Genomic DNA, 27,953 nt, shown 5'->3' on the forward strand with positions numbered 1-27,953 from the left:
TGAGTGAGCCTAATTCTACAATCGGGTAGAGATCGTTCTCTAATAGCACACAAAATTTGGATGCTCTAAGAACTAGACGTTAAACAAGACTTAGGGACGGACAAAAAGACATGTCTATATCGACTCGACTATTGAGCATCAATCAAGAATATATGTATACTTTTTGTTTGTTTGATTGGGTGTCATTTACTTACAATCCGATGGGTAAATTGGACAAACGCCATTCAGCATCTGCAATATTTTGTTGGACAAGTAGATCGTGTTTTGAGAGCACTTACAGACTACTGCAATTATATGTACGTGCAACCCTTTAATCCGGAGGCGATACAAGATCAAAACTGGTTTTTAAATATATGTATGTATATATTTCTATAAATTATTGCTTAAATATTTGATTTATACAATTAGTCTATACGGTTAAAACCCAACGCATGTTCCAACTTCATTTTATTTGATTTGTTTTTATGTCAAATATCTACAACTGCATTTAGTCTACAAATATATACTCTATCTTATGTTTTCTGGTACATTCTCTCATTGTGGACTCTACAAAGGTACTTGATCTACACTTTTCTAGGATTTGCATGGGATCGGATCTAGATCTCGTTCTAGAAGTACAACAAATATTATACATATTCTGCTCTGTAAACAATTATTCGAATTGGGAATATATCATAAATATTCTATGTTCTCTTGTGTGTGAAATATGATTGTGCGACAGTTGTCCATAATGTCCGTATATAGTTAATAACATTATCTAAAGGCTAAGTCAGCGTTGCAAAAAAACGTTTGCTTGTTGCACCATTTGTATATAAATATCATACAAGTAGATCAGACTATTGTTGTTGGTTGTGCAACTGATTATAGGGCCCGTATTCTAGTTATATTCAATGCGAACGTACTTTGTCTATGGTAGGCCAAGAGATTTTCTTTTATATTTCTGTATGGAACGCGACAGGAATTGGAATTGAGACTGGATTTAAATGTCCCTTCCACGCTGGATGGCGTGATCCTGATTTTTGGCATTAAGTACATTGAAAAATGCTACGTGATGATGCGGTTGCATGTACATACATATGTGCATACATATATCGTGAAATGCTTAATTGATTAAACAATTATTTGCTGGTTTAGTCGGTTGGCACTTTCTGCGATTTTTCATTTGCATAATACTCGCAAAAGGCGAACAGCCCGAACAGAGGAACCCCTAAACAAGCACAGCTGACAGCTGACAAGATCCACCCCCCACCACAGCTGGAAACCATCACTACGGTGGACTCCATTGTCCGTTACAGTTAAGGTTTTAGTCTTCTCTTCTAGCTCTTGCTTTCGGTTTTTGTCAGCACCTTTCCTCCGTCCGGCCCTCGTGCTATCGCTGTCTCCCTGCTCCGTGCTCCGTCCCCTGATAACACGCTCCAACAAAGAACTGTAAAAAGTGCCACCCTCTCTCTCTCTCTTCTTTGCTTCTTGTAAGAATTGCACAAAATGCATTTTATAGCGACGCGACGATCAGCAAGCCTGCGAAAAAAAAGGGGAAAAAACAAAAGAAACAAATTGAGATTATTATTATAATATACACAAATGTAGGTACATAATAACACATGCATCTATATATGCACGCATGTGGGAATGAATATGTATGTATGCATGGCTGTTGTTGTTCCCAGTACATGTAAGTAGTTTAAGCGATGTACCAGACCGTGTCCACTGCACTATGCACTACGTATGTAGTTAGTACCCCACGGCCACTGTCTCATCCACTGGCTGCGACTTGGACATGGGCGAGGCGGTGGTTAGGAGGTGGGGCAGATCTTATCATCGCGGGACCACCCCAAGTAAATGCATATTTAGCATGAACGTGCCCCAGGGGGAGTGAGAGAGAGTCAGAAAATGATTAAGCCCGTGGACGACGTTGCGTTGCCACTGCAAATTGATTTGTTCCTTTTTTCTATAGTAATCCGATCTGATCAGATTCGGCAATCTGATAGATATAGTCATTCTCTATAGTTCTGCGTTTTTAGTTATAGTCCACAGATTTTCGTCCTTTGTGGGGGCAGAAGGGGGCGGGCTGAAATTTGGAATCACACTCGTAACAGTGAGATATCACAGGACTCTGGATACAAAGTTTGGTTTCTCTAGCTGTTGTAGTCTCTGAGATCAAGACGCTCTTCGGGACGGACAGACAAGAAGACAATATATATTCCATATGGGGTCAAAAACAGTTACTTCTGGGCGTTGGAAAAATCTCGAAAACGAGTAGTTGCCCATCTAAAAATGCTTTATAATAGACAAATAATTTAGAAAATCCGTCTTATTTTTACATTTTACCACTTCCAATGTGCACGATTGCCCCTATCAACATCTGGGGAATGCCCAAATGTAGTTTCTAGATTATATGGAACATTTAACATTTTGTATGTTCTTTCACGAGCCTTTAGAGTACAAGTATTTCGAAGACAGGGCTGTAATTTGCGAGACTTCTGTGGAGCTGGCGCTCTTTTCCTGCAATTGCTGTTGCAAAAATGTTCTCTTCCTGTCATGCAACATATTTCGATTCTAAGACTGAACTTCAGATGGAACGTGGTATATGTATAGTATATGTAACAATCAGCCCTATCAATCTATTATAATAATCTGTTAGGTGCTAAATGGGTCTGGAATGTTCTCTTTTCCCATTGCTGGTTTCCATCGAGTCCAGACGTGATTCGCACGTTAACAGAGAGCATCAGAGCTCAGAAAGTCAGCAAGAAACGAGGGGGAACGTTGTGAGTTGCTGCTGCGACCGCAACTCTACATTTATACCCGATACATAGTCAGTATGACTCGCCTCCGCCAGACGGCGCTAATATTGAACGACAAAGAGTGTGTGCGAGAGAGATAGAAAATCAGTCAGAACGTGTCGTCGGGCGCTTCATAGCCACTGCAAATTTATTTGTTCCTCATGTTTGTAATAGCGATCTGATAGATATGGTATGGTATGGTAGATATGGTCATTCTCTATGATTGTGCGTTCTTAATTGATTCGTATCTTCAAAATTGTGGATGCCACTTATTTTCGTCCTTTGTGGGGGGCGGAAGGGAATGGGGCGATGTTTTGAAAAACACTTGTGGCAGTGACATATCACAGAAGTCTGGATAAAAATTGTCGTTGCTCCAGCTCTTATTGTCTCTGAGGACTAGGCGCTCATAAGGCTCAGGCGCTCAGACAGACATGGTTCAACCGACTCAGCTATTGATGCTGATCAAGAATATATATAGTTTATGGGGTCGGAAACGCCTCCTCTGGACGCTAAACACATATATTTTCACCATAAACCTAATATACCCCTATACTCATTTTGAGTACCGGGTATAAACACATGACAACAAATGGGACAACAGATCAAGCACCCCAGAAAGGCTCACTTCGTCTCTACACTGACAGACCAGATGCCCTTCCGCGGATACTTACATGAAGCGAGTGTTTCGATGTCGCCTCGTAGCCGCCCTTGCCTTGCATTTGGGTTGAGATCGCGTTGAGGCGGTTGGCCGAGAGCTCCACGTCCGCGGAGCCAATGTGCCCGGTGTGGACAAAGTTTGTTGGATTCCCAATCATGGATCGGTCGATGCGCAGGCGTTGGTGCGGGCGGCGGGAGGGCGATCGCTGCTGCTGAAAACAGCACGAGAACCACTGCAGCCAAATCTCCCCGGTACTAGCCATCTTCTGGGCTGCTATTCTGGTGGACGGCGTCGTTTCAGTCTTGTGGTGGTTGCTAATGGTGAGGCTGCAGCTTCCAGCCAGGTTGACGTCCGTTGGCGTGGATTACGCACTGTCACGGCGACGACTGCAAAGATAGATGGAGGGAGAATTAGATTTCGAATCGTTTTGCTCCAGAAAGGCAGCCGACTACAGAGATCCGCGATGTGTAGGAGGAGGTTGTCTGCTCTACTTGTCGCCCCCCCATTGTATGTGTGTACCTTGCTTTTCTCTTGGCTATCCGCACCACACTGACACTCACACTACGGGACCCACGAAGCATCCACAGATCGACAGAACTTTCGTCAAACAGCAGCAGAAACAGAACAATAAAATGAACAAAATGTAGCCTCGAGGTGTCGGGAAGGTGCCTGGGAAGGCAAGAGAAGCAGTGTGGCGAAAGAAAAAGCCAAGAAAACACACACAACAATTAATTGGCACTTTTGTGTAATTAAGATTGAGAGAAAGACAGAAAGAACCCACCAACAGGCGAACCGAACGACGAAAGAGCTAGGAGAATAAAACAAAAAGCCAGTCACCGAGCGACTGGACAAGACCAAGTCGAAGCTATCACTCACCATCTTTGTGGCTGGCTTGCTGCTTGCTGCTGTTCCAACAACGGGTTCTGTGGAATATCTATAACTACCCTTTGTTCGGCCTCCTTCATTCCAGCTGGATCCCACCTCACTTGAATAAATACCCTTTATTGTACGATTGTAAAATGGGGAACCATCGTACATCGTATTTTGTTATTGTACAAATCAACTGACTGTTGTTTCGGAGGCAGCAGCTGGATCGGGAATGGAATCGATTGATTCAAAATCAGAATCAAATTCAGAAAATTCTGGAAAACATGTGTCTGTTGGACCCATTTGGAATCACAGCACTACCTGTGATTCATATTTAATCAGTATCCAGAGTAAGCGACGGACTTGCGACTGTCCCCCCTTCAACGAACCCACCAATTCCATCTAGATACTGTTCGGTGAACTGCTCTACTGCTTTCTACCTACCTATGCACAATACATATGTTGTATGCGATCTTTTCCGGCTGTCTCTGTCCGCGTTTGGGGCAATTAAAGCTGCTCAAGCGGCTTTAATGCTCAGTGAAACCAAAATGAAAGTGGCAGGCAGACTAAGACGGAGACTGGAGGAGTCGGCATAATTTAATATATATCTGCACTGCCCGAGAGCGAGTGTTATCTGACATCGGGCCGTGACGCGTGTCACAGGCACAACAGCAACAAGAGCTGACTGACGGCAAGAGCGGAAAGAGCGGCAAATGCGCTAAAGCGTTTCAATTTTCTGTGTCAAAAGGTTATTAAAGTGAGACCCACAGACCAGAGGCACACTTTCCCACATTGGCGGTCAAAATAATAGCAACCGCTAAAGATAGTATCAGTAAAGATAGAGCCTATCTAAAAGTAATGATGTTGCATGCAGGCCCTATCTTATGCTCTTAGGAAAATTAGCTGCTGCAGTACTGCCGCTCATGTAAAAGTGTTGACACCAATACAATGTTCCCGATAAAAAACCAGTGAATATGTGCGTGCCGACTTCTGATCTGATGGATGTACATAGATGACTGATCGCCCGATTCAGAAAAATGATTTGTCAAGTGTTTAGTGAAAGCTGCCTACATATGTATTTCACTCTAAATCGAAATTCAATCATATCTACATTTGGAAAGATTCTTAGCTCTGGTCGCCCTTCGAATTCACTTTCAGGTATCAGCCTTCTTAGTGTGGCGGAACAGCCAGGATAGAAGTATTTTACTATCATAAATGGCCAAGGGTAAGATCCGTTTTGTTGAATAATAAACGTAATATACGTATTGATGTGTCACAAATATCTTGTTTTTGGAATAATTCTAATTCTAAGTCCCAAAAATAGCATTGCAGAAATATATCTCATTCTGCAGATTGCATTATCTTTACTGCTGCTGCACATAATCAGGATTCGTAGCTACATACATAAACTTGGTTGGTTGGTTTGTGCAAACACAATATGCACATATGTACATACATATGTATGTATTTATATAGAAATCGAAAGCTAGACATAGTTAATTATCAATCGTACTTATCCGGCAAGATGCCCAGGGAAAGGGAAAGAGATGGAGCCAGAGAGATACAAATAAAATATAAAACACTCCGGCCGGCTCGCTACGGTACGGTTCGGCTCCTCTGTTGTGCCGGGGGCTGTGGCTGGGCAGTGGCAGTGGCAGTGGCAGTGGCAGGGGGCCCCGACTGCGAAATACTCGGAAGCACTGTGCAATAATCGTAAACAAATGGATTCCCAATGGGCTGAGTGCGGTTTTTCTTTTGTTTGCTCCATTTTGCCACATTTATAAACATGTTCTGTGTTTCTCACTGTTTTTGCAGCTGCTGACATCATCGTCGTCATGTCTTCATCGCGACTGCCACCAGGCATCGAACATCGGGCGGGTTTATTGAATTTTAACAGAAAATTAAAATCCGCAAAACTGGGCGCTTGCGAGTACAGCCGCCTCTGCGCACGTTAGGCGGATGAAAGCCTAACGGGAATGAATGATGACGTAATGATTATCCGCAATTAATGTAAAAGTACTGTAGACTGAAGCCTAAACTTAAACTGTTACACGTGTACGTGCTGAAGAAGCCTCTAACCTCTCGAAACGGGCATAAGCTCGCAGAAGTCAGGATAGTACTCTCTCTGTGCAATATTTTCCACGACATTCGGAGCCCATATCCCACAGGAAAACGACTTCAACCGATTACAAACATCCAAGGCTTTTTACTTTACCATACGGCGCCCCGAATGATCGGAATACGAATATTATCTATGCTCTAACAATTCACACGCGCCAAACACATCAAAGTTTCTTTATGCAAGCCAATAGACAGCCGCAGACGGGAACTGGCAGTGGGAGATGCAACCATGTTAATGTGTGCCATAATATTACATCAGTTTTGGGGAAACAAGCGACAAAGTTGGGCCACGGAAACGAAAGGGAATGGGCAGAGGCATGGTCATGAGTGTGTGCGTGCACGACGGACGCAACCATCGATGCCGATGACAACATGTTTTGCATATCAAGAGATCCGTTCGTTGGGCAAGGGTTCAAGAAACCAATAAAGGGGCCATTGATTGAATGTTTGGGAATCACATGGATTATCTCAGACGGGGGTTTATCGATATTCCACTCTTTATTCAGACATTGTCGGAGATTGTTTCACAATAATCACCAAAGAACACTCGCTGCACTCCACAATAGCGTCACTTGCGACCAGACCGCTTTGTCCGGGTGACTCATCGAAGTCTCCGGCTCCGTCGAGCAGATATTGGCCGCCACAACGGCAATCGTACGCATAGCTCCACACTGTCGCCGTCTCTTTGTCCGCGTCTGCGTCTGCGTCACCGTCAGCCTCGCCCCTATCTTCCGAGCCTTCGACTTGGATGCTCCGCATGTCGCTGGCAGTTATGTGGGCATAAATGTTGTTGTGCGCTTGAAACTTGGCCTGGAGCAATTCGGCATCGTAGTGTTTACGCTTGATGGGGTCTTTAAGCGTGTTCCAGGCCTCATTTATGGCGTTGAAGTCGCTCAGATTCTGAGATCTGCGCTCCTCTTCTCCCACAATTCTCCGATTTGGGTCAGCCACATCATGCTGCTGTAATTTGTCGGGATGACATTGTAGTATCAATTGTTTGTAGCTGCCTTTGATCTCTTCAAAATTGGCCGTCTCTGAGACTTTGAGGAGCTCATAGAAGTCGGGCATCATCTGCAAGACAAGAAGTTCACAATAAATCTATGAGTGAAAATTGAAGTAGACTTAGTAAATACTTACATTTAATACAAACAAACTGGCAGGCCGCCAAATATCACTTTATCATGTTTTCTTTTGGTTTCCAGGCGAAAATTTCAGTTTGATTGTCACTATTTTCGGCGCCACAAGAGCTGTTTAGTGTTTGTTTACATGATAATTCCCGAAACACAGATCGCAATGATTAACAGCAACTTAAATCAATACCAAACCAAACACAACCGTAGCCACTCCCCACGTAAAAACAAACTTTCCTCGCGCAGCCTTTCTTTTGTTTCTGAAAACGGAAATGGCCCCAAGAAGGAGTGTGCTGGGTGTTTGTCGTGTTGCTAGGCGGCTATTAAAATATGTACATAGAAATTCTTTGCGTGTTTTTCAACCATAATTCTCATTCAGCCAATCTCGCAAATGTCCCGTTAAAAAAGAGTCGAATTTTCATCGCTGCGTCTATTAAGTTGTCACTCTTAAGCAAACGCACACACACACGCGCGCTAGCTCCGTCTCTCTTTCTGGCACACATGTATCATGTACCGAAAGTGGTACATATTGTCAAAAAGTCAAGTCCCAATTGCACTTGGAGAAGGGGAAAGAAGGTCAGCAAACTGGTTCGCCAGCAGCAGCCAAAAATATAAACATATACAGGACGGCGAATGTCGCTTCGCCAATCGGCTGGCAACGCATACAATGACCCAATTTTTAAAATTACCAAGTGTGGAGAAAATGGGACTGGAGGGGAAAGGCAACCCCAATTAGAAGGGGCAGAGTGCATTCACTTATGCCGTAAAAAACCAAGACTTGCCTTATACATAAGTTGTCGACGTCGCTGTCGTATACGGGGATATGCTTCTATATTGTGATTCGCAGGATATTTAATATTTGTCGAATTACCCTTACGTGTGCACCGTCACCACTGGGCTTGTAGCAGTTTTTTTCTTTTGTTGCACACGCGTTTCACATTTATTATATTATATCCCCAGATCCGCAGGCAATTGTTGTCACGTGCACTGGCCAAAACTAGTCATGATTTCACGATTTATCTTGCAATTTTCCCCGCGCGACCGACAGCAGTTGGATTTTTTTTACAACACACCAGTGTGACCGCGGATTTATCGATAAAATAAAAATATCGTCCGACCCTCAGAAATATACCGAAACATACAGCCTCATTTTCAAAATATACCGTAAATATACTGACGAATTATTTGTAGTCAAGTATCATCACATTCCATGTTTTTAATATTTGGTCGAATATTTCAAGGTAATATTATCCTATTACTAAATTAATTTCCTAAGCAATTGCATTGCTTATAAAAGAAGGTTTAAGCTTAGCCGAGGAAGTATTGAATTATAGTTTAAATAAGGTTTTTTTTTTAAATTTATTATTCATTTGGAAGCAGCAAGGCGCAACATAATTTAATCAACAACAACCGTCTCAGCTTCTAGGCGAGTCGATTGCTATCTTCAGAGGATTCAGATTCTACCAGCAGTTCCATTGATCACGTAAGTAAATGAAATTAAATTTTTGGAATCTAATCTTTCCTGGGAGTGTTCCCCCAAGATCCACGACACAAAGTCACCGAGTTGAGATAGCCAAGGATAATAAGAAGGATAAGCTTTTAAGTTCTCTTAAAAAAAAGAATAGCATAATAAGAATTAAAATTTAATCGCAATCTTCGTCCGACGAAATTTAATTAATGCCATGGGTATTAAAAGTAACGCCATTAATAAGAACGACTTCTTCTAGTTTAGACAGAGCAGCTCTCTATCTCTGTTTCTTTCTTTCAATCTCGTTAAATTGGACCCGAAATTGGACATGTAAATACTGAAAAATACCAGACAATACCGGCCTTCTGAAGTTTTGCCGGAATTACCTGGTCCGGGCCTGGCGATTTGAACGGGTTGAAGATGTTTATTGCCCAGCTTATGTTCCGTTTTGTGAGGATGTGAGCCATCGAGGTTACCGGTCCCTCTCTTGGGAGGTGTGCCGGCTCGATATATGTATGTATAAAGATTGGGCAGGGTGGGTGGACTGTGTGGTACACTTCGGCGTGGGAAATAAAATATAAGCAGTTATATCTTAGATTTCTACTACAAAATATAAAATATTACAATATTATAATTGCAAATTTGTATCCTTATTTTGGACAGCTTGATTATAAATTACACACATATTATGGTAACGCTGTTGGTCCTCGTCGCTCTTGTTTATGAAATATACAAAAGTGATTTGAACTGAAATAATGATATATGTATTTAAATATACGATCAAAGAAAACAAAAATGTAATGAATGTAATGAGCCGTTTACTTTTCATTTCGTCAAGGAAAATGTTTTCGTTTTGAAAACGAATAAATCTTATATGTATGTATGTAAATATGTATTTAAACAGGAAACTAATCAAATGAATGCATAGGTCTAAAACATACCAATCTGAGATATTATTATACTTTTTTAAATAAGTAAATAATCTTTGTTATGTACTTTTTAAAACAATTTGGAAAAAAGTTTCCTCATCTTAAATTAACGAAATAGGATAGGTATTCAAATGCCTATTCTCCCAACTACTTCCATACTCCTTAAAAAAAAGGGAGTACTTAAGAGTAATTAGTCTTTCAATTCAATTAAAATTAGCACGTCTTGTAGAAAATTGATCTATCAATCAGATTAAATTATGTGTTCAGGTATGGAAGTCCAAGCTAGCTAGTAATATCAAATCGAATATAAAAATCGAGGAATATGTTTTCCAATCCTTGACGGAGTACGATTAACGCATTGTAGACCAAGGGGGTATTGTAATATTCCATTCCATTAATAAAAATTGAATCTATTTAGCTCGGTTCGGGTGACATAAATAGTGGTTTATTTTTTAATTTCAGAGGAAAGATGGCATGAATTTACAATAAGTAATATTTTCCGCCATTTACCTCAAGTCGTTGAACTGTTTAAATAGAGGGTGCATAAGTGGGCTAAGCTCGTTTCTTCTTCGATATATTTGCGGTATATTTTGAATATAAGACGGTATATTGATTATCTATCGACCAAAGTCACTCTGTCGAGCTGTCAACGCAGTTTCCGCTTTCTTTCCGTGCGGTTCTTAAACATGACTGGTTTAACGAATAGGGTAAGTGCCAACAAAAATGGAAAATAAACTTATCTAATGTGACGTTATTATCGAACAAATGTATGCAAAGCGGTGAGTGCCGTTTGGAGTTGTGGTGACAGTGATAAAATGCTGCGAATAGCACCGAAAATCCTGTGTTTTTAGTGGCGAAACCGTTTCGCACAGTACACGTGCCCATGCTAAAAGTGGGAGCCTGGCATATGTGAAAATGATGAAATGGTGCGCACAATGAGCATTGGGCTGAGTGAAATGTGTGCACGACAGTTTTTTGACGAACGTGAACTGGCGGGAAATTCTCTGCATAAATTTGTTTATACGGCGTTCACAAAACATAACCTCACATTTCTGACATTGTTTTTGTGCTCCCCTTGCAGACCGTTGTTATTGATGGTCGCGGCCATTTGCTTGGCCGTCTGGCTTCCGTCGTCGCCAAGTACCTGTTGCAGGGCGGCAAGGTGGCCGTCGTTCGCTGCGAGGAGCTGAACCTCTCCGGCCACTTCTACAGAAACAAAATCAAGTTCTTGGCCTACTTGCGCAAGCGTTGCAACGTCAACCCAGCTCGTGGTCCCTTCCACTTCCGTGCCCCGTCCAGGATCTTCTACAAGGCGGTCAGAGGTATGTACAGGCCTAAGGCGAGTGGAGTTCAGCGAATCTGTGATGTTTTCAATCATATTACCTACATTATTTGAATGAGAAACCATGTAAACAAAACATAACTGAGTGAAGCTGGTCAACACATTCCTGCCTCTCCCCTCTGAAATCATGTATTTACTGCCTTTTATTTTCTTTTAGGTAAGCTCGAGTTTCAGAGGTCCTCCGAACTAACTTTCGTGATGATTATTATCTTACCTACATTATTTGAACGAGAAGTCGTGTAACCAACCTCAAACTGATCCGCCCATGAGATCATCAAGCCTGTTTATGCTATAGTGTCTTTACTAATGCAAAGGTTTTTCTCCCTCGCAGGTATGATCCCACACAAGACTAAGCGTGGCCAGGCTGCACTCGCTCGTCTGCGTGTGTTCGATGGCATCCCATCGCCCTACGACAAGCGTCGCCGCGTCGTTGTCCCCATCGCTATGCGTGTGTTGACACTGCGCTCCGACCGCAAGTACTGCCAGGTCGGCCGTCTGTCGCACGAGGTTGGCTGGCACTACCAGGATGTGATCAAGAGCCTGGAGCGTAAGCGCAAGGCCAAGTTGCGTGTCACCCTCAAGCACAACCGCGAGCTGAAGAAGCTGACTGTTCAGGCACGTGAAAACATTGCCAAGGCGGCTGAGCCCTTCAACAAAATTATCAAATCCTATGGCTACGAGGTTTAAGGACAACAAAAACACCGGCAGATGCGTAGCAGTTTTTTAAAGGGAATAAAACAACATCTAAGTTTAAAAAACAATCGTCTTGTGTAGATATTTATGGGTTTTTTTTTTAAATTTAATTTATTTACTCATCTGTATATGTACAACCTATTTTATAATTAATGAGAAAATAGGAGTTGGGCTATGCGAGCCCAACATGTGTGGTACGGCCGTGAGGCAATGCTTCACACATTTGGAGGCTTTGCTTAAGCTAGCTGCACCCTTTTCTGGCGCATAATGATTGCCGCGAAGTTGCTAGTCGCCACCCAGTTAGCCGGGGACAGAAGCATGTACTGCACCAGGTTTTGCCAGCCCCGCCCAGGGCTACCTCCAGCCGGTGGCGCTGCGCTGAGCGGGAAGCATTGCGGAACTGATAAGTAAAAGTTAACATCGATAATATTATGCTGGGTTATGCCAGCTGGGTTATTATCGCACATTTTTCCAAGAACAGCTGATTGGGGAAAGCTGATTCCAGTCAGCTGTCTCCGACAGGGATGCATGCAAAAAGCTTTCCAGTGTCAAGAGTTTTTCATTGCAGCATCAAATACTATTTTCAGGATAGATGTCGGTCTTCGAAGGCAAAGTAATAATTGTAACCGGAGCCAGCTCTGGAATTGGGGCAGGAGCTGCCGTCCACTTGGCCAGTCTCGGTGGACTCTTGGTAATCGTGGGACGCAATGTGGAAAAATTAAAGGAGACCGCTGACGGTATTCTGGCTGCTGGGGGAGCTCCGGCATTGCAGCTGCAGGCTGATATGACCAAGGAGGCGGATGTGGAGAAGATAATAGCCGCCACCCTGGAGAAGCATGGTCGCATCGATGTGTTGGTCAACAATGCGGGCATTTTGGAAACTGGATCCATTGAAAACACAAGTCTCGCGCAGTTCGATCGCCTTATGAACACCAACGTACGTGCCATGTACCAGCTAACTATGTTGGCCACTCCCGAGCTGATCAAAACCAAGGGAACCATTGTAAACGTGTCTAGTGTGTGTGGAGTCCGTGCATTTCCTGGTGTCTTGGCCTACAATGTGTCCAAGGCCGCAGTGGATCAGTTCACAGCCTGTGTGGCCTTGGAACTGGCTCCCAAAGGGGTGCGCGTTAATGCCGTCAACCCTGGCGTAATTATCACCGAGATACACAAGCGCGGCGGCATGGATGAGGAAACGTACGCCAAATTCCTGGAGCATTGTAAGGTCACCCACGCCCTGGGTCGCCCTGGTCAGGTGAAGGAGGTGGCTGCTGCAATTGCCTTCCTAGCCAGCGACGCGGCTAGCTTCACCACTGGCATCAGCCTGCCCGTGGACGGCGGTCGCCATGCCATGTGTCCCCGCTAAAACGCTTGGAAACAAGAAGAACCGATGGCATTTAAAGTACATATCTGTGCATATACGTTAATAAATTTTTACAAATTAAATGTTTGCTACAGTTTATTCTTTTAATACGTACACACAGAAACAAAACAGCCCAAACAAACTTAACCCACTTAAGGATATTCAGGCTATTTCATCTGTTTAAAGGATTCTTTGATTTATAATACTTTTCATCTAAAGAAGAAAGATGATCAATTAAAATCACTTTATCGTAAATTTAGTAGGTATGTAGTTCCAAAGGTAGCGAAATTTCTATGTTTGGTAAGATTTGAAAGATCGTATAGTAGAGATTTATTGGTCGCCTCAGATCAAGACTACAGTAAAAACTCTTCGAAGCGACGAAATCTCGTTACGAGCTATCTTCTCGCTAAGAGTCTAGAGATAGCTATTTAAAAAACTATAAACATTGTAAGCTTATGTACAATTGGAATTGGAAGGCGCATTAGAAAGCGGGCTATAAGGACAAAAGCCTACCTAAAACAAGCCTTAATGGAAGAATGGAGAAATATAGGGGAGACTCTACCAAAAAATTAGTAGACTCGATGCCAGCTCGCTTATCGACCGTCATTAAGGCTAAGGGCTTAAACACCAAATATTAAACATTTTTGACATATCCTCGTTTTAAGTTTTTCTTGGGGTGTGCCAATAATTTTGCTCATCGAAATATGCCATACTTTTTTGTTTTTTCTTTTTTACTGTTACTCTGTTGAAGGTTTTTGAAATAAGTTTTTTGCTGTGCCAAAAATGTTGTTCGTCACTGTATTTAGCAGTGTATATAGCAGCTATCTCCTACTCAAAATATGGGCTGTATAGTGCGTGAATTAAACTGATAATTATCTACAATTCACACTCTGCTTTATTTCACAACGACTGGAAAAAGCTAGCGCTATCGGTATTGTTATCGACTTCAATGTCAACCTCTACACCCAACACCACTCCACTTCCAGCGGATCGTTCGAAGAGCCAACACAAATATGCCCTGTTTCAAAGATAAGGTTATTATTGTGACGGGTGCCAGCTCCGGGATTGGGGCCTGCACTGCCGTTCACCTGGCCCGTCTGGGCGGCCTCCTGACCATTGTGGGACGCAACGTGGAGAAGCTGAAGGCCACAGCGGATGAGATTGTCGCCGCTGGAGGAGCCCCGTCCCTGCTGATTGCTGCAGACATGAACAAGGAATCTGATGTCGAGCAGATTGTTTCTGCCACGCTGGTTAAGCACGGACGCGTCGATGTGCTGGTAAATAATGCCGGAATCCTTGAGATGGGCACCATTGAGAACACCAGTCTGGAGCAGTACGATCGCCTAATGAACACTAATGTACGCGCGATCTATCACCTCACCATGCTGGCCACCCCCGAGCTGATCAAGACGAAGGGAAACATTGTGAATGTGTCCAGTGTGAACGGAATCCGATCTTTCCCCGGCGTGCTCGCATATAATGTGTCCAAGGCAGCCGTGGACCAGTTCACCCGCTGCGTGGCCCTGGAGCTGGCTCCCAAGGGAGTGAGGGTAAACTCTGTTAATCCCGGAGTGATCATTACCGAGCTGCAACGTCGTGGAGGGCTAGACGACGAGGCATATGCCAAGTTCCTGGAGCACGCAAAGGTGACCCACGCTCTGGGCAGGCCCGGAGAGGTTTCAGAGGTGGCAGCAGCCATTGCTTTTCTCGCTAGTAATGAGGCCAGCTTCAGCACGGGAATAAGTCTGCCCGTGGACGGTGGTCGCCACGCCATGTGTCCGCGATGAGATGTGCTGTTCCTAGTCCGAGTGTCCAAAATAATTTAAATATATTTTGTAGCTTGCAGTCTCTAAGTTTGTAACTTCATTTCAATGGGCAGCAATGAAAATTTAAAGGTGAATAAGGAACTGTAAGCAGTTTGCAGCGATCCCGGTGGAATGTTCTGAGATCCTCTCAAAGTAGAGGCACCTTTCGATCAGGCACACATCTCTGCCTGAATGTGGGGTCTACGTACTTATCTTACCTGTCGGATTAATCCTGGAATAATTCGAGGGAATCCAAAAGGTGGAACTGTTAAACTATACGAACTACATGCCTTGCCCACAGTTGTTGAGCAAGATGAGGCATGTTTTATGACAGTTTGTCAGCCGAAACGCGGGGGGCCATAAGCAAGTAATGTGTCCCTCTACTAGCTGTTCATTTTAAGCTATGTACATATGTATATTTATTAGAAAAAGCACAAAATAAATGCAAGAATTGATCAGACTGGAGCTCATTTGCGAATTCTATCTGGGGCACATGGCGTGGCGACCACCGTCCACGGGCAGACTTATTCCCGTAGTGAAGCTGGCCTCATTACTAGCGAGAAAAGCAATGGCAGCTGCCACCTCTGAAACCTCTCCGGGCCTGCCCAGAGCGTGGGTAACCTTTGCGTGCTCCAGGAACTTGGCATATGCCTCGTCGTCTAGCCCTCCACGACGTTGCAGCTCGGTAATGATCACTCCGGGATTAACAGAGTTTACCCTCACTCCCTTGGGAGCCAGCTCCAGGGCCACGCAGCGGGTGAACTGGTCCACGGCTGCCTTGGACACATTATATGCGAGCACGCCGGGGAAAGATCGGATTCCGTTCACACTGGACACGTTCACAATGTTTCCCTTCGTCTTGATCAGCTCGGGGGTGGCCAGCATGGTGAGGTGATAGATCGCGCGTATATTAGTGTTCATTAGTCGATCGTACTGCTCCAGACTGGTGTTCTCAATGGTGCCCGTCTCAAGGATTCCGGCATTATTCACCAGCACATCGAGCTTGCCATACGCCCGAAGGGTATCGGCCCATACACGCTCAATATCCTCCGCCTTACTGATGTCACCCACAACTAGAGCTGGGGCGGACTTGCTCGCCTCACTGCATTGCTGGGCTATCTTTTTAAGATTATCCACATTGCGTCCGTTCAGGGCCAGGCAGGCGCCGAGCCTCGCAAATTTCAGAGCTGTTGCGGCCCCAATTCCAGAGCTCGCTCCTGTAATTAAAATAACTTTACCAGCGAAATTCATGATCTGATCCGTGTTATGCAAGATTCAAACAAGTTCGCAATCTCAGTGCGTATCTTGTGAGGTTTTGTTGTGGGTACTCTGCCAAACCACCCAATAAATACTCCCTGAAAAACCGGGTTCACATCCCTTGCAATTTTATGATGGTGGGTTTCTTATTTTTTAATTTAAATTTTATTATTATTATATATTATATATTGATACATTATCACTGGCTGGCGTCGGTAGCAGAAGGACAGGGCCATGGGATCTAATCCAAAGAGTTCATTTGCGACAGTTAGTGGGGATAGTATACATTTTTCGCTGCGATACTTTCGATGGTAAACCGAAATAGTCGATAGTCGGCTTATTTTTAGTCAATAGTATCGACAGCGCTATCGCTTTATTCCAAATTTTTTTTCAATGCGCCTTTTTTTTATTTAAATTACATTATTATAAGTCTTAAGCAAATGCATTATCTGTAGAATAACAAGTAAGTAGTGTGGCTGTCGCCAGCATAATTCTTTTAATTAAATATTAGCTCCGAAGCGAGCAAATCGACACAGAGTTGTGCGCCGTGTGATTGTGTGTGTGTGTATGAACGAAGAAAATTTTATTGCAGAAAGGTCCACGACGCGTAGCGAAAATTCGTTAAAAAGAGAAAGAAACGATTACATATACATATATCAGGAGTAAGCTAAGCTAAGAAGAAATACGGAAATAGACGGCAAAAAGCAATGGACGTGTCACAGCCCCCGCCTCAGTTGCTGACGGCGCCATCTGCGCTGGCGACGAACTTCACATCCCTCCCTCCTCCCTCGATGGGCGGACAACACTACAGACATTACCATCCTCATCACGGCTCCAATAAGCATGGCTATAACCAGTTCAAGCCCTTCATGCCAGGTGGTTTTCAGCGGCCTTTTGGCATGTCGCAGGACGATTTCGATGGGAAGCGATTACGCAAAAGTGTAATGCGAAAGACCGTGGACTACAATGCATCCATAATCAAGGCCCTGGAGGTGAGTGGGAGGCTTTCAGGCGCACCGCAAACTCTAAAAATATTTTACTTGCTTGCAGAATCGTCTTTGGCAGCGCGATCACAGGGATCGACTGGCCCTGCAGCCTGATAGCATATATGTGCCTCATATGATGCCGCCTTCCAGCTATCTAGACAATCCCTCAAATGCGGTGACAACGCGATTCGTCAAGACCGCCACCAACAAAATGCGCTGTCCCATCTTTACGCTAGCCTGGACGCCAGAGGGCAGGCGTCTGGTCACCGGAGCCAGCTCTGGAGAGTTTACGCTATGGAACGGACTCACATTTAACTTCGAGACGATCCTTCAGGTAAGTTGGAACCCCGCCAGCAAGCGGAGCCAAGCTAATCAAGTGATGTGTCGCCCAGGCCCACGATATATCGGTGCGCACCATGGTCTGGTCACACAACGACAGCTGGATGGTAACCGGAGACCACGGCGGCTATGTTAAGTACTGGCAGTCCAACATGAACAACGTCAAGATGTACCAGGCCCACAAGGAGGCCATTAGGGGAATAAGGTATAGCCATTTAATTGTAACTGTCAACTGTACTATTTACCCATTCGTAGCCGCTAACGCAAGCATTCGGCCACCGTCAATAGCAAGTCAAAGTGGCAGCCACAGGCAAAGCCAGAACTTAATCCAAATTAAAACACTAGCTCGCGGAGCTTACCCTCATGGTGGTTGTCGTTGTCGTTGTAGTCCCGTTGTCTCTATAGACGATTTGGCACGGGTCGCGTGGGCAGTAGCGTGCATTCACTTCCTCAGATACCTTGTTGGATGTTTAATAGATCGGTTACTACAAGCGCTGTTTGCTGTTTATCAATAAAGTTATCCCTCGAGAAACATGCCATTTCTTAGCCATCCCTCCTTGCCTTCCTTGACTGTGGCAATTACGATTAACAAAAGTTCACAAAAGAACGAATCTCATACCTCCCCATATCTGTGTTATAGCTGTAAACAATTAAAGACTGAAAGTGAAATGCAATACTGAGAAACCTGAGAAACAATAAAAGCAACCAACTTAACTCAAAACGAAACTACTGCACCATTTTATTTACGAGGACACAGCATCAACAACAACCAACAACAAATAAAATAAAAACTGAATGCAACAACTGATTGTTTAAAAATTCGGGGGTTCGATTGTTTTCTTTTGTGAGCCGATGCCGATCTGCCTGGTCCAGCCTGGCCTACCACAATTCCGGCGACTGGGTCGACATCTTACGAGCGTATCTACCCACAGAAAACATAGTCACGCCTACAGTCCTACCACAGCAAACTCCAGAAGGCATCGCATCTGTTGTTAAACGCTTTTGTAATGGATACGGCGGGTTCTAAATGAGATCGCTTTCCCGAAAAATAACTCAAATTAAAATTTAAAAACCTTTCAATATTTTCTATGGTCTTTGTTTATTTTTCCTTTTGAATCTAAGATGTTGTGATAACCTTCATATAAAACCACAAAAATTAATTAATTTGGCTTAGTAAATGAATACCATTTACTTCAAAAGTAAATAAGGATTGCGGATGACATTTGGAAGAATATATAAGAAAGAACCCCAAAATAAGAGCAATAAAATATATGTTTACCCGAACTAGCCGAAACGATTGGAAGCGAAATCGAATTTGAGAAACGCCAAACTTTAGAGAAATAATAAATTATCGTTACATGGAATACCTAATTGATGATTTCCTTTTCTGGTGAAGAACAACATAACTAGGAAAGAAGAAATATAACATTCGGCATTCATTCATACTCGTAGGACATGATTAATTCACACACACACCTCAATCCGTATTTCCTTACGTTCTAACCTTTCTCCAATGCAATCCACTAAACGCAGTTTCAGTCCCACGGACAGCAAGTTTGTCAGCGGCAGTGATGACGGCACCCTGCGGATCTGGGACTTTATGCGCTGCCAAGAGGAGCGAGTGCTGCGAGGTAAGTGCCAGATGCCAGATGACAGTGGTAGACCTGGGACATTAAATGCAAACATTTTCCGGACTACATAGGTCATGGTGCCGATGTCAAGTGCGTGCACTGGCATCCGCACAAAGGAATGATCGTGAGTGGGAGCAAGGATAACCAGCAGCCCATCAAGATCTGGGACCCCAAGAGCGGGATGGCCCTAGCCACGCTGTGAGTATCCCCCCAGTAGGTCTAAACCACCAGCCACCTTTCATTGAATCACGTCCGATTTTACACAGGCATGCCCACAAGTCCACGGTGATGGACCTAAAATGGAATGACAATGGAAACTGGCTGGTCACCGCCTCGAGGGACCATCTGCTCAAGCTCTTCGACATACGGAATCTGCGGGAGGAGGTCCAGGTGTTCCGTGGCCACAAAAAAGAGGCTAGCTCTGTGTCCTGGCATCCGATTCACGAAGGCCTCTTCTGCTCCGGCGGCTCCGATGGGTCCATACTTTTTTGGAATGTTGGGTGCGTTTGGGTTTGAGTTTAACAGTGATTCTCTAAATAAATCATGCATCTCTTGCAGAACGGATAAGGAAATCGGTTGCGTGGAGACGGCCCATGACAGCATTGTGTGGACTCTGGCCTGGCATCCGCTCGGGCACATCCTGTGTTCCGGCTCCAACGACCACACCATTAAGTTCTGGACCAGGAATCGTCCGGGAGATCTTATGCGGGACAAATACAACTTGAACACATTGCCCGCCAGCTTGGCTGCACTGGATGAGTGTGAATACGGTAGGGTCTTGTCTTGGACGGTTCGAACAGAGAGTGTTCCGTATCTTCTTCACGTAATTCCCTTCTTACAGATGACGCCATAATACCCGGAATGGGACCTGAGGACAGGGTGGAGTTTACCGAGAGTCTTACAGCCGACAAGGGCTTCATTCCCGGCCTGGATCTGGATCCCAGCAAGGCGCTCAGCGATCGGGACAGGGAGAAAAAGGTGCCCTACAGCAAGCCCATACCACGGAACTTCCAGGTGCAGTGGGCGGGTCCTCGCCGCGCCGACGATCCTAGTGTGCTCACAATCCACGAGGAACTGGCAGCTAGAGAGGCCAAGGACTTGTCCAACGGCCTGACTCACCAGCAGATAAGCGAAAACACCCTGGAGGGCATCCTGGCCAGTGGCATGCTGAACGGCCTCGATCCTCATACAATTGTCGGTGTTTTTGCCTACAATCGCTTCATTCGCGTGCATCCCGATTCGCGTCTGATGGGGGCTATACGCCAGGGAGCGGACTTCCTCAACAAGTACGTGGACGCTGGCAAGTTGGAGGAACTGAGCGATGTGGTGCCCCTGAAGGACCGATCACGATCTGTCTCCCCTGCGGTGGAGGCTCGCGGCGAGGTTGCCTCGCCCCCAACGAAAAAGTCTCGATTTCAGCCCCGACAGCACAACGCTCAGTTGGTATGCGTGCGCGAGCTCCTGCTCCTGAAGAAGCCCTTCCTGCCCTCGCTCGTCACCGTTAAGGAACAACAGCCCAACACGGAGTTTGTGGATGAGCCACCACTGGAGCAGTGCGATCGGGAGAGAGAGAGGGATCGCGAGAGAGAGCGAGATCGGGAACGAGATCCATCCCAATCGAACAGACCCAATCCATGGGCTGCCAATTCTCCTTGGACGAACAATGGAAACGGAAATGGGGGCGGAGGCAATGGCTCCAATGGCTCCTTCAGCAACAACGGCTCAGACAACTTTAACGAGCGAGAGCGGGACCAGTTTCCAAAGAGTGGCAACAACAACTCCAACAGTGGCGGACAGCAACGCCGCAGGCGTGGCAACAACTCCGGCTCCAGTGGCGGAGGAGGTGGGGGAGGTGGTGGCAGCGGGAGCGGAAGAAATCGAGGGCGAAACAACAGACGCTTCTAAACAGAATCAAATCTTGGAACCATCTCTTATCCGTATATTCTCTAATCGTAAGCACGCTCCTTTAGTTGACACAATCACTTATGCAACACTGCTTTTTAATGCGAACACTCGCTATGTATTGTTTTAGAAAGAAAAAAACCGATTGTAATATATTCCAAAAATGTGTTTTCATTTCAGGATTCAGTGATCCCAATATGATCACAATCAAAATCTTTTCGGTCTCCCGACCAAACCACGTTGTGGTCATCCCTCATTTCACTTACTAATTTTAAAATTTTTCACAGCATTATTCTATATAGTACATACATATATTTTTATATAAAGTTTTAGCACGAATACTTTTCAAGCCTTGAAATATATGTGTACTACATATGTACATATCTGATATATATGTAGAAATATCAGTCGTAAAAAGAAATGGAGTTACACAAAGACTTCGTATCCGTGATTGTAGTTGATGTTCAATCATTTAACATTTTTAATAATATTGGGTTTCGGTAATTTCATTGAGTACCACAATAGTTTTCGGTACAATAGGTTTTGGAATCAAAAGAGCATGTGATTGACTCGAACTTATCAGAACGTCTTAGTAAAAGAATTTCCCAGGCCTATTGATATGATTTCCAAATGTAAGCGATACCAAATTTGTGTGTGTGTGTGTTTTCATGAGGCGCGAGTGGCTGCAAAACTTCACTTCAAGATCGATCATCACCATATTTCGCACTTTCCCGTCTGGCATTTTTTCTAAACACAAAACACATCCTTAACTAAAAAAAAACTCTGTTTTATCGCTTAAACACGGGCCAATTCGGCATGCATCAAAGCAGAGTAAATTCCGATTCTTTAAGACCTCCGACGAGGAACAATAAATCTCGCTTCGACGAAATAAATAACAAGCATTGATTGATTCTATTTAACTTTTACATACAAAATTCGTCGGAATCTAAAGTACTCTGAGACCTTAAGAATGTTCCTTTTGGTATAAATCAATAAAATACAAAGCTATAGCCTGATTCGACTTGATCGGACTGCATTTTCTTATGATATAGAATATCTCAGTTCAATAGGTTAATTTTTAACTCAACAATAAATATTTAACACTTTAGTTTAATATTTAACTAACGGACTCCACGGGCGCCTTCCAGAGTAATAATAAAATACAGATAGCTGAAATTTCTATCTGATTTATTTGAATTGAATCGAAATTAGTTGAGAGCGATATGATAAACAATGTTTTTCGATTTGTTTTCCCGCGGTAAAACAAACAACAAAGACGGGTAAGGTACAGCTGACCGTGCGAAAAATCGGAAAATTCGAGATTTATCCCGCAGACTTCCCACGATTGACCTTGCGAATTATTATTAATTGTGATCGCAAAAGCCAATCAAACGGGATCCTGAATCCTCTCGAACTGGTATGGAAGACCAGTTTGACTAATAATCGGAATTGATGATCGTCAGTTGAATTTGTTCATCAGTTTCTTGACGGACAGCCACGTACCGTCTTATAATTTTGGATGATTCAGATTCAGCAACATGATTATGATCGATCCCACCTTCAGCAGTGAACTATGTGGCGGAGTTCCTGGCACATCAATCAAGGGCAAACAAAAGCAGGTCTAGTGTCAATTAAAGCTTAAACTATAAATATTTTTCGATGAGCGGATCAAAATTTACAAATCAAAATTTGCATAGACTTTACATTCTTTCAATTGAATAGTTAATACCATCCGCTATAATGTGGTACAGTCAGGCAATATCGGCCAATGTCGGCTCCCGTCCGTCAGAGAGCGCACATAATGCACGACAAAGAGTGTTTAAGAGAGAGATAAAAAATTAATAAGCAGCATGACCACGCTACGAAGCCACTTAAATTTAATTTGTTTCGTCTAGCTATAATATTTATCCGATCTTATTCAGTTTCAGCAGTCTGGTGGAAATGGTCATTCCCTATGATTCTGCGTATCTTTACAATAGTGGATGCCACAGATTTTGGTCGTGGATGCGGAAGGGGCGTGGGAAAAGTATGAAACAAACTTGATTCATTCAGTGTGCTATTACAGGAGTCTGGATACAAAATTTCGTTGCTCTAGCTCTTATAGTCTATGAGAACTAGCAGTCAAAAAAGAAGGACAGCAAATAACGATACCAGATCTTATATAAAATATTTTTTATAAGTTACATAAATCATAAGCTCACATGTATACTGACTAAGTACCGGGAATAAAGTAATACCCCTCGTTTGGAAGTATGGAAAAAACCAACTCTATATATAAGCTATAAAATAGAGAACCATCTATTTTTGTGAAGCTGGAATTCGTTTATAAGTGTCTATCCCATATTGTCTAGTGGTTAGGATACCCGGCTCTCACCCGGGAGGCCCGGGTTCAATTCCCGGTATGGGAAACAGAAGAAACTCTTTTTAATTATTTTTTGTTATTAAAAATGAAGAAAAAGCCTTTTGTGGAGTATGCAAATAATACTATAGAGGAAATTATATTTTTAGAGCACTAAAATAGAGAAACGTATATTTTTGTAATGTATTCTTGGAAGATTATTCCGGTTGTTCTCTGTATTCCAAATATCTTAAAACAGGTCACAATACATACCCTCTGCAAAGGTAGAGAAACTGTCTCTTAAGGCTTATGTTGACCATTTTATTTTTGTGTGGAACCTTACAAAACAATGCTAAAATAATTGAAATCTATGCAGCCAGAGAGTTGCGGCGACTGCTCCGATTGCTGCCGCCTTGTCTATCTTCATCGTTTGATTCCTTTTGTAGTTTGGTGTCCACATGATTGCTGCTGTGGCTGTTGGTTCTCTGCTGCCGGAAATTCTGCTTTATCTCCCGCTCCTCTTCGCGCATTCGATCCTTGGTGTGCTGCTCGATGGTGCGCTGGATTTGCTCAGCAGAGGCAACTAGTTTGTCAGCCTCCAGAACAATGTTTCTGTCCGAATTATTACGACTGGGGCTGCGACTGTGACTGCGACTACGACTGCGACTCCGGTGACGACTGCGATGCTCGCGACGGGAATGAGAGCGCTTTCGAGAGTGGGAGCGGGATCGTGAATAGCTGACCGAGCGGGATCGTCGCGTTGAGGCCAACTTGCGATTCTTCCGTTGTGACGGCGTCTTGCTGCGACTGCGCGAATGAGATCGGCTGTGACTTCGTCTATAAATACAGAATTTCACAATTAGTACAATATAGTAGATGAAATGACGCGGGCTGTTGCTGCGTTACCTTGATCTTGATGAGTAAGATGATTTGCGGTAGTGGGATCGACTGCGACTGCGCGACTGAGAGCGTCTGGAACGACAGATGATTCTGTTACAAAAAAAATGAAAAGCACCATTCTGAAGCGAATTACTTACCGTCGTCCATGCGATCTACTCCGACTCCTGGAATAGGACGAGTCAGAACGAGAGCGATGCCTGCAATTACAATAGATCTACATGTAATACAAGGATTCCCAGATGCTTACAATATATGTACCTTCCACGCGACGACTTGTGATGGTAGCCATTATCGTTATCTTCGTCGCCATAGCGATCGTGCTTAGGATTGTAGTACGAGGATGATCCATCGTACCCAGACCGACCACCACGGAAGGCTGCACCACGACCCCGACCTCGACCGCGGGGTCTTGGGGCAAATCCTCTATAATTACTAGAGACGGGAAATGGAGCTGCGGGGCGATAAAGAGCTCCAGGAAAGACTCCGGGCAAGCCGTATCCGAACATGGACAGCGATTGCATCCACTCGCTGGCTGCTTCGGCATTGTAGGCGGCTTGGCCTGGTAAAGCGCCAACGGGCATGGCAGTAGCGGGCTTGAATCGATTCAATGCGGAGCTGGCGGCATTTGATAGGGAATCTGCAGCCCCGGGAGCTGCAGTTGCGACCAAGCCATTTCCCTTATGTTTCTTGCTGGCACCATTGGCGTTCTCGTCGTCGCTGCTGCAATCGGCAGCAGAGTTCTTCTTGGACTTACTCTTTAGCAGACCCATTAATGGAGTATTGCTTTTGATCTCCTGAACAATTTTTCGCTGTTCACAAACCAGCTTCTCTGTGGCAGCCTTATACTTCTCCACCAGACGGCCACGTTTAATGTCCTTGGCTTCATCTTGTCGGGCCCGACGTGGCTTATCTTTTTGCTTCAACTGCAGAGAAATCAAATAATGCTATCAATAAACATTGAAAGTGTTGTGTAGCTCCCGCTTGTATCTGTACCTGTATGCGGTCAAATAGCTTCTCCAGGGTGCGTATGCTCTCCAGCTTGCGCTGAGCTATCAACAGCTTGCGCTCCTCGATGCGTATCTTTTGAGAGATCTCCACCTGGCCGCGCTCTTGGATTTTTTTGAGATGTTTTTCTTTTCGTTTTTCTTCCCGTTCACGCTGCTTTTCCACCTCGGCTAATTTCAATTCTTCTTGCTTTTGCCTGTAATTTTTTTTGCAATTTTGCAGGATTTTGTTTTGTCTTGTCTATATTTTTTGTTATATGCATAAAAATATTTTTTTTGTTAACTGTTCGTCTAGAAGATACAGAGAACGGTAGGGTAGGCTAAAGGCCCCACTCGCCCAACGACCGCCGTGTGAGAAACATAAAAAGCAAAACTCTTTGTGAGAGAAAAATGTCAAACGCCAGAATATGAAACCAATAATACTCGCAGTAGTTATACAACTCTACATAAAAACTAAATGAAGAATCGGAAGTGTGCAAGATTAAAAGAGATGTTGTAAAACAAATCTTTAGCCTATCTTGATTATTGACTTCATTTCCTGACTCGAACAAATATCAAACCTTTCGCGCTCCAGTTGTTCGGCCTGTTGTTTCTTTAATCGATCCCGCTCCTCATCCTCCGCCTGGGCTTTGGCAATGCACCGCTTTCTCATGCGTTCGCGGCGCTGGACATGGGAGTCGCTAAGATGCTTCTGCTTGTCGAAGTTGACACAAATGTTGATGGCCTGGGTCTTGTCCACGAACTTTCGTACTAGCTTTGTGCCACGGAACTCATCCATAGCACGTACAAAGCTGGTGTATTCTTCAAACTGTACATAGCTGAAGCAAGGATTCAAATTGTAACGATATATCTATTCGCACAGATCAGGAATGTAATACTCACGCTTCGAAGAGAACATCTTGCTCGAAACTGAACGTACGCATTCCGTTGATGTCCGATTGCATGCTCTTACGATAAGGATCACATATGGGTATGTCTACGGCACGGACGCGACCAAATTTCTCGAAGATGCGCTTGAAAATGCTTTCGCTCGGCTTGACCTGCTCCTCGTGCTCGGAGTGCCTTGGGCAGAACCAACGCATGGGTAGATGAGTTAGATGAATGGTATCTGGCCGCTCGCCCGCTTTCATTTCATCCATGTTTCGGGCATCGCGAAAATACGAGTCCCAGTCGTGACGTGTGGGAAAGTCATCCTTGGACTCGGCGCATCGTACTCGGAAAGATTCGCTGAAGCCAGAGATGCGCAACGAAATGCCGTCCAAACGTTCTCGGGCTAAACGAAGACGCTTGCGCTCGTCCAGCTCAGCTTCGAAGCGTATGTAGTCTACAGTGCTCTTGGATACCTGTAATCCAAGGAGAAGTTAAAGACGCCTTCCATCTGCTGATATAGCTTTGGTACATACTTTGAGCACTAGAAACTTGTCCGGTTTGAGCTCAGCGCTCAGTTTGTCCATTATCTCCAAGTTGGATACGGATTTGCCGGATTTAATTTTCGGCAATGAAACGGAGATTTGCATTTTTGCCCACGGCTTGAGATACAAGCTGTGGGGCAGGTAAAGTGGTGTGCAGTCTGCCACATTTTCTATAGTCTGAATGTTGATCATTTTTCAATGTACATATGTTATGTGGAGTTATTTTCGGCAAAATACAATGTAAAGTAATTAATAAATGGGGCAAAATACGGAAACAGATATCGTTTTGTTATGTGTTTACCAAATACACAGAAAAAGTTACACTTGGGGTAAGAAAAATTATCTCAAAGAACACCTTAGATGAACAGAAATACCGCCCCTGTAATTTGACGACGTGAGTATGTATTTATGTGTGCCTAAATGGGTGCAAATTCTGTGTCCGGTCCGTCTATTCCACTGTGGGTTTCTATTTTTTAAATGTCAGAACCTTGTCAATGCTACTTAAATAAATTTATGCTTTCACTTTATGCCAACGCTGGTTGCTAAAAAGAAATTTTAAGATTATTTTCTGTATGTTGGGTTTGCACTTTTTCGCTGGTGGTGGGTGACTATCGATAGCTATTCTGTATGAACTGCAAGTAGAGATGAGATGAAATTATTGTTGATATTTAAATTCAAGTAGACACTTGAAGGAGGAATTGACAAGAAATCCACAGAAAAGTTAACCAAACACAACAGTATCTCATGCTTATAATCAATTAATTATGCATAGTTATTGTTTTAACGGGATTTATAGCAAGTTTTGTGGTAAAAAATTACAAAGGTAGCTGTATATAAAAAGGCCAGCTTTTTAAAAAGAAATTTTATTTTCTATTCATGAAACTCCCATAATTTTGTCTTTTTCGACCAAATCGAACTTTGGCGGCATATGGATACCTGCGAAAACGGTATCTCATCCTGAGCTTGGATTTCAAATAGTTGACCTGTGGGAAGACACTTTCAAAGTTTGACCACCTCCAAAAGTGCAA

General features: G+C 43.9%; 8 protein-coding genes and 1 non-coding gene across 11 annotated transcripts; 5 read left to right on the forward strand and 4 right to left on the reverse strand.

The window, feature by feature from the left end:
* Window positions 1-412: 412 nt before the first annotated feature.
* On the reverse strand, window positions 413-3,721 carry LOC108154748 (CDC42 small effector protein homolog). The gene is made up of 2 exons (XM_017285121.2): window positions 3,452-3,721; window positions 413-1,518 (listed from the first exon to the last, which is right to left on the reverse strand). Exons 1-2 carry the CDS (start codon window positions 3,698-3,700, stop codon window positions 1,510-1,512), a joined length of 258 nt encoding a protein of 85 aa, XP_017140610.1. The 5' UTR covers window positions 3,701-3,721; the 3' UTR covers window positions 413-1,509.
* Window positions 3,722-3,737: 16 nt separating this feature from the next.
* LOC108154747 (DPH4 homolog) lies at window positions 3,738-8,656 on the reverse strand. 2 transcript variants are annotated; one of them, XM_017285119.2, is made up of 3 exons: window positions 8,339-8,656; window positions 6,964-7,497; window positions 3,738-3,824 (listed from the first exon to the last, which is right to left on the reverse strand). In XM_017285119.2, exons 1-3 carry the CDS (start codon window positions 8,345-8,347, stop codon window positions 3,813-3,815), a joined length of 555 nt encoding a protein of 184 aa, XP_017140608.1. In that variant the 5' UTR covers window positions 8,348-8,656; the 3' UTR covers window positions 3,738-3,812. The 2 variants fall into 2 exon arrangements, with proteins under 2 accessions (XP_017140608.1, XP_017140609.1); XM_017285120.2 differs by lacking the exon at window positions 8,339-8,656 and adding an exon at window positions 7,564-8,322.
* Window positions 8,657-10,552: 1,896 nt separating this feature from the next.
* Window positions 10,553-12,054, forward strand: LOC108154746 (60S ribosomal protein L13a). The gene is made up of 3 exons (XM_017285118.2): window positions 10,553-10,660; window positions 11,035-11,275; window positions 11,627-12,054. Exons 1-3 carry the CDS (start codon window positions 10,640-10,642, stop codon window positions 11,980-11,982), a joined length of 618 nt encoding a protein of 205 aa, XP_017140607.1. The 5' UTR covers window positions 10,553-10,639; the 3' UTR covers window positions 11,983-12,054.
* A 459-nt stretch (window positions 12,055-12,513) lies between these two features.
* Window positions 12,514-13,434, forward strand: LOC108154743 (uncharacterized oxidoreductase TM_0325-like). The gene has a single exon (XM_017285115.2). It carries the CDS (start codon window positions 12,581-12,583, stop codon window positions 13,352-13,354), a length of 774 nt encoding a protein of 257 aa, XP_017140604.1. The 5' UTR covers window positions 12,514-12,580; the 3' UTR covers window positions 13,355-13,434.
* An 847-nt stretch (window positions 13,435-14,281) lies between these two features.
* Window positions 14,282-15,204, forward strand: LOC108154744 (cyclopentanol dehydrogenase-like). The gene has a single exon (XM_017285116.2). It carries the CDS (start codon window positions 14,365-14,367, stop codon window positions 15,136-15,138), a length of 774 nt encoding a protein of 257 aa, XP_017140605.1. The 5' UTR covers window positions 14,282-14,364; the 3' UTR covers window positions 15,139-15,204.
* Window positions 15,205-15,553: 349 nt separating this feature from the next.
* Window positions 15,554-16,524, reverse strand: LOC108154745 (glucose 1-dehydrogenase-like). The gene has a single exon (XM_017285117.2). The coding sequence runs from the start codon at window positions 16,405-16,407 to the stop codon at window positions 15,637-15,639; it is 771 nt and encodes a 256-aa protein (XP_017140606.1). The 5' UTR covers window positions 16,408-16,524; the 3' UTR covers window positions 15,554-15,636.
* A 231-nt stretch (window positions 16,525-16,755) lies between these two features.
* On the forward strand, window positions 16,756-21,426 carry LOC108154738 (pre-mRNA 3' end processing protein WDR33). Its single transcript, XM_017285106.2, has 9 exons — window positions 16,756-16,876; window positions 17,006-17,405; window positions 17,464-17,733; window positions 17,792-17,943; window positions 19,272-19,369; window positions 19,441-19,567; window positions 19,636-19,869; window positions 19,928-20,139; window positions 20,211-21,426. The coding sequence occupies exons 2-9, from the start codon at window positions 17,121-17,123 to the stop codon at window positions 21,272-21,274; spliced, it is 2,442 nt and encodes an 813-aa protein (XP_017140595.1). The 5' UTR covers window positions 16,756-16,876; window positions 17,006-17,120; the 3' UTR covers window positions 21,275-21,426.
* A 2,181-nt stretch (window positions 21,427-23,607) lies between these two features.
* On the forward strand, window positions 23,608-23,679 carry Trnae-cuc. Its single transcript has one exon. It is a non-coding gene; the product is annotated as a tRNA-Glu (tRNA).
* Window positions 23,680-23,767: 88 nt separating this feature from the next.
* On the reverse strand, window positions 23,768-27,543 carry LOC108154740 (A-kinase anchor protein 17A). Of its 2 annotated transcripts, none has more exons than XM_017285109.2 (8): window positions 26,917-27,543; window positions 26,396-26,856; window positions 26,074-26,331; window positions 25,503-25,710; window positions 24,768-25,432; window positions 24,647-24,706; window positions 24,516-24,581; window positions 23,768-24,446 (listed from the first exon to the last, which is right to left on the reverse strand). In XM_017285109.2, the coding sequence occupies exons 1-8, from the start codon at window positions 27,115-27,117 to the stop codon at window positions 23,978-23,980; spliced, it is 2,388 nt and encodes a 795-aa protein (XP_017140598.1). In that variant the 5' UTR covers window positions 27,118-27,543; the 3' UTR covers window positions 23,768-23,977. The 2 variants fall into 2 exon arrangements, with proteins under 2 accessions (XP_017140598.1, XP_017140597.1); XM_017285108.2 differs by having other exon boundaries at window positions 24,516-24,599.
* Between the last annotated feature and the right edge of the window lie 410 nt (window positions 27,544-27,953).

Source organism: Drosophila miranda, chromosome 2 (assembly GCF_003369915.1).
Source record: "Drosophila miranda strain MSH22 chromosome 2, D.miranda_PacBio2.1, whole genome shotgun sequence".
NCBI lineage: Eukaryota > Metazoa > Arthropoda > Insecta > Diptera > Drosophilidae > Drosophila > Drosophila miranda.

Bases quoted from the DNA above. Each gene is read 5' to 3' on its own strand.
- LOC108154748 (XM_017285121.2), bottom strand. From the start codon at position 3,700: ATGGCTAGTACCGGGGAGATTTGGCTGCAGTGGTTCTCGTGCTGTTTT.
- LOC108154746 (XM_017285118.2), top strand. From the start codon at position 10,640: ATGACTGGTTTAACGAATAGG. The intron at 10,661-11,034 runs GTAAGTGCCAAC...CTCCCCTTGCAG, and splicing joins TGACTGGTTTAACGAATAGG to ACCGTTGTTATTGATGGTCG. The intron at 11,276-11,626 runs GTATGTACAGGC...TCTCCCTCGCAG, and splicing joins CTTCTACAAGGCGGTCAGAG to GTATGATCCCACACAAGACT.
- LOC108154743 (XM_017285115.2), top strand. From the start codon at position 12,581: ATGTCGGTCTTCGAAGGCAAAGTAATAATTGTAACCGGAGCCAGCTCT.
- LOC108154744 (XM_017285116.2), top strand. From the start codon at position 14,365: ATGCCCTGTTTCAAAGATAAGGTTATTATTGTGACGGGTGCCAGCTCC.
- LOC108154745 (XM_017285117.2), bottom strand. From the start codon at position 16,407: ATGAATTTCGCTGGTAAAGTTATTTTAATTACAGGAGCGAGCTCTGGA.
- LOC108154738 (XM_017285106.2), top strand. From the start codon at position 17,121: ATGGACGTGTCACAGCCCCCGCCTCAGTTGCTGACGGCGCCATCTGCG. The intron at 19,568-19,635 runs GTGAGTATCCCC...GATTTTACACAG, and splicing joins GGGATGGCCCTAGCCACGCT to GCATGCCCACAAGTCCACGG. The intron at 20,140-20,210 runs GTAGGGTCTTGT...CCCTTCTTACAG, and splicing joins ACTGGATGAGTGTGAATACG to ATGACGCCATAATACCCGGA.
- LOC108154740 (XM_017285108.2), bottom strand. From the start codon at position 27,117: ATGATCAACATTCAGACTATAGAAAATGTGGCAGACTGCACACCACTT. The intron at 24,707-24,767 runs GTACATATATTG...TTGTAATTGCAG, and splicing joins CACAAGTCGTCGCGTGGAAG to GCATCGCTCTCGTTCTGACT. The intron at 24,600-24,646 runs GTAAGTAATTCG...TTTTTGTAACAG, and splicing joins AGTAGATCGCATGGACGACG to AATCATCTGTCGTTCCAGAC.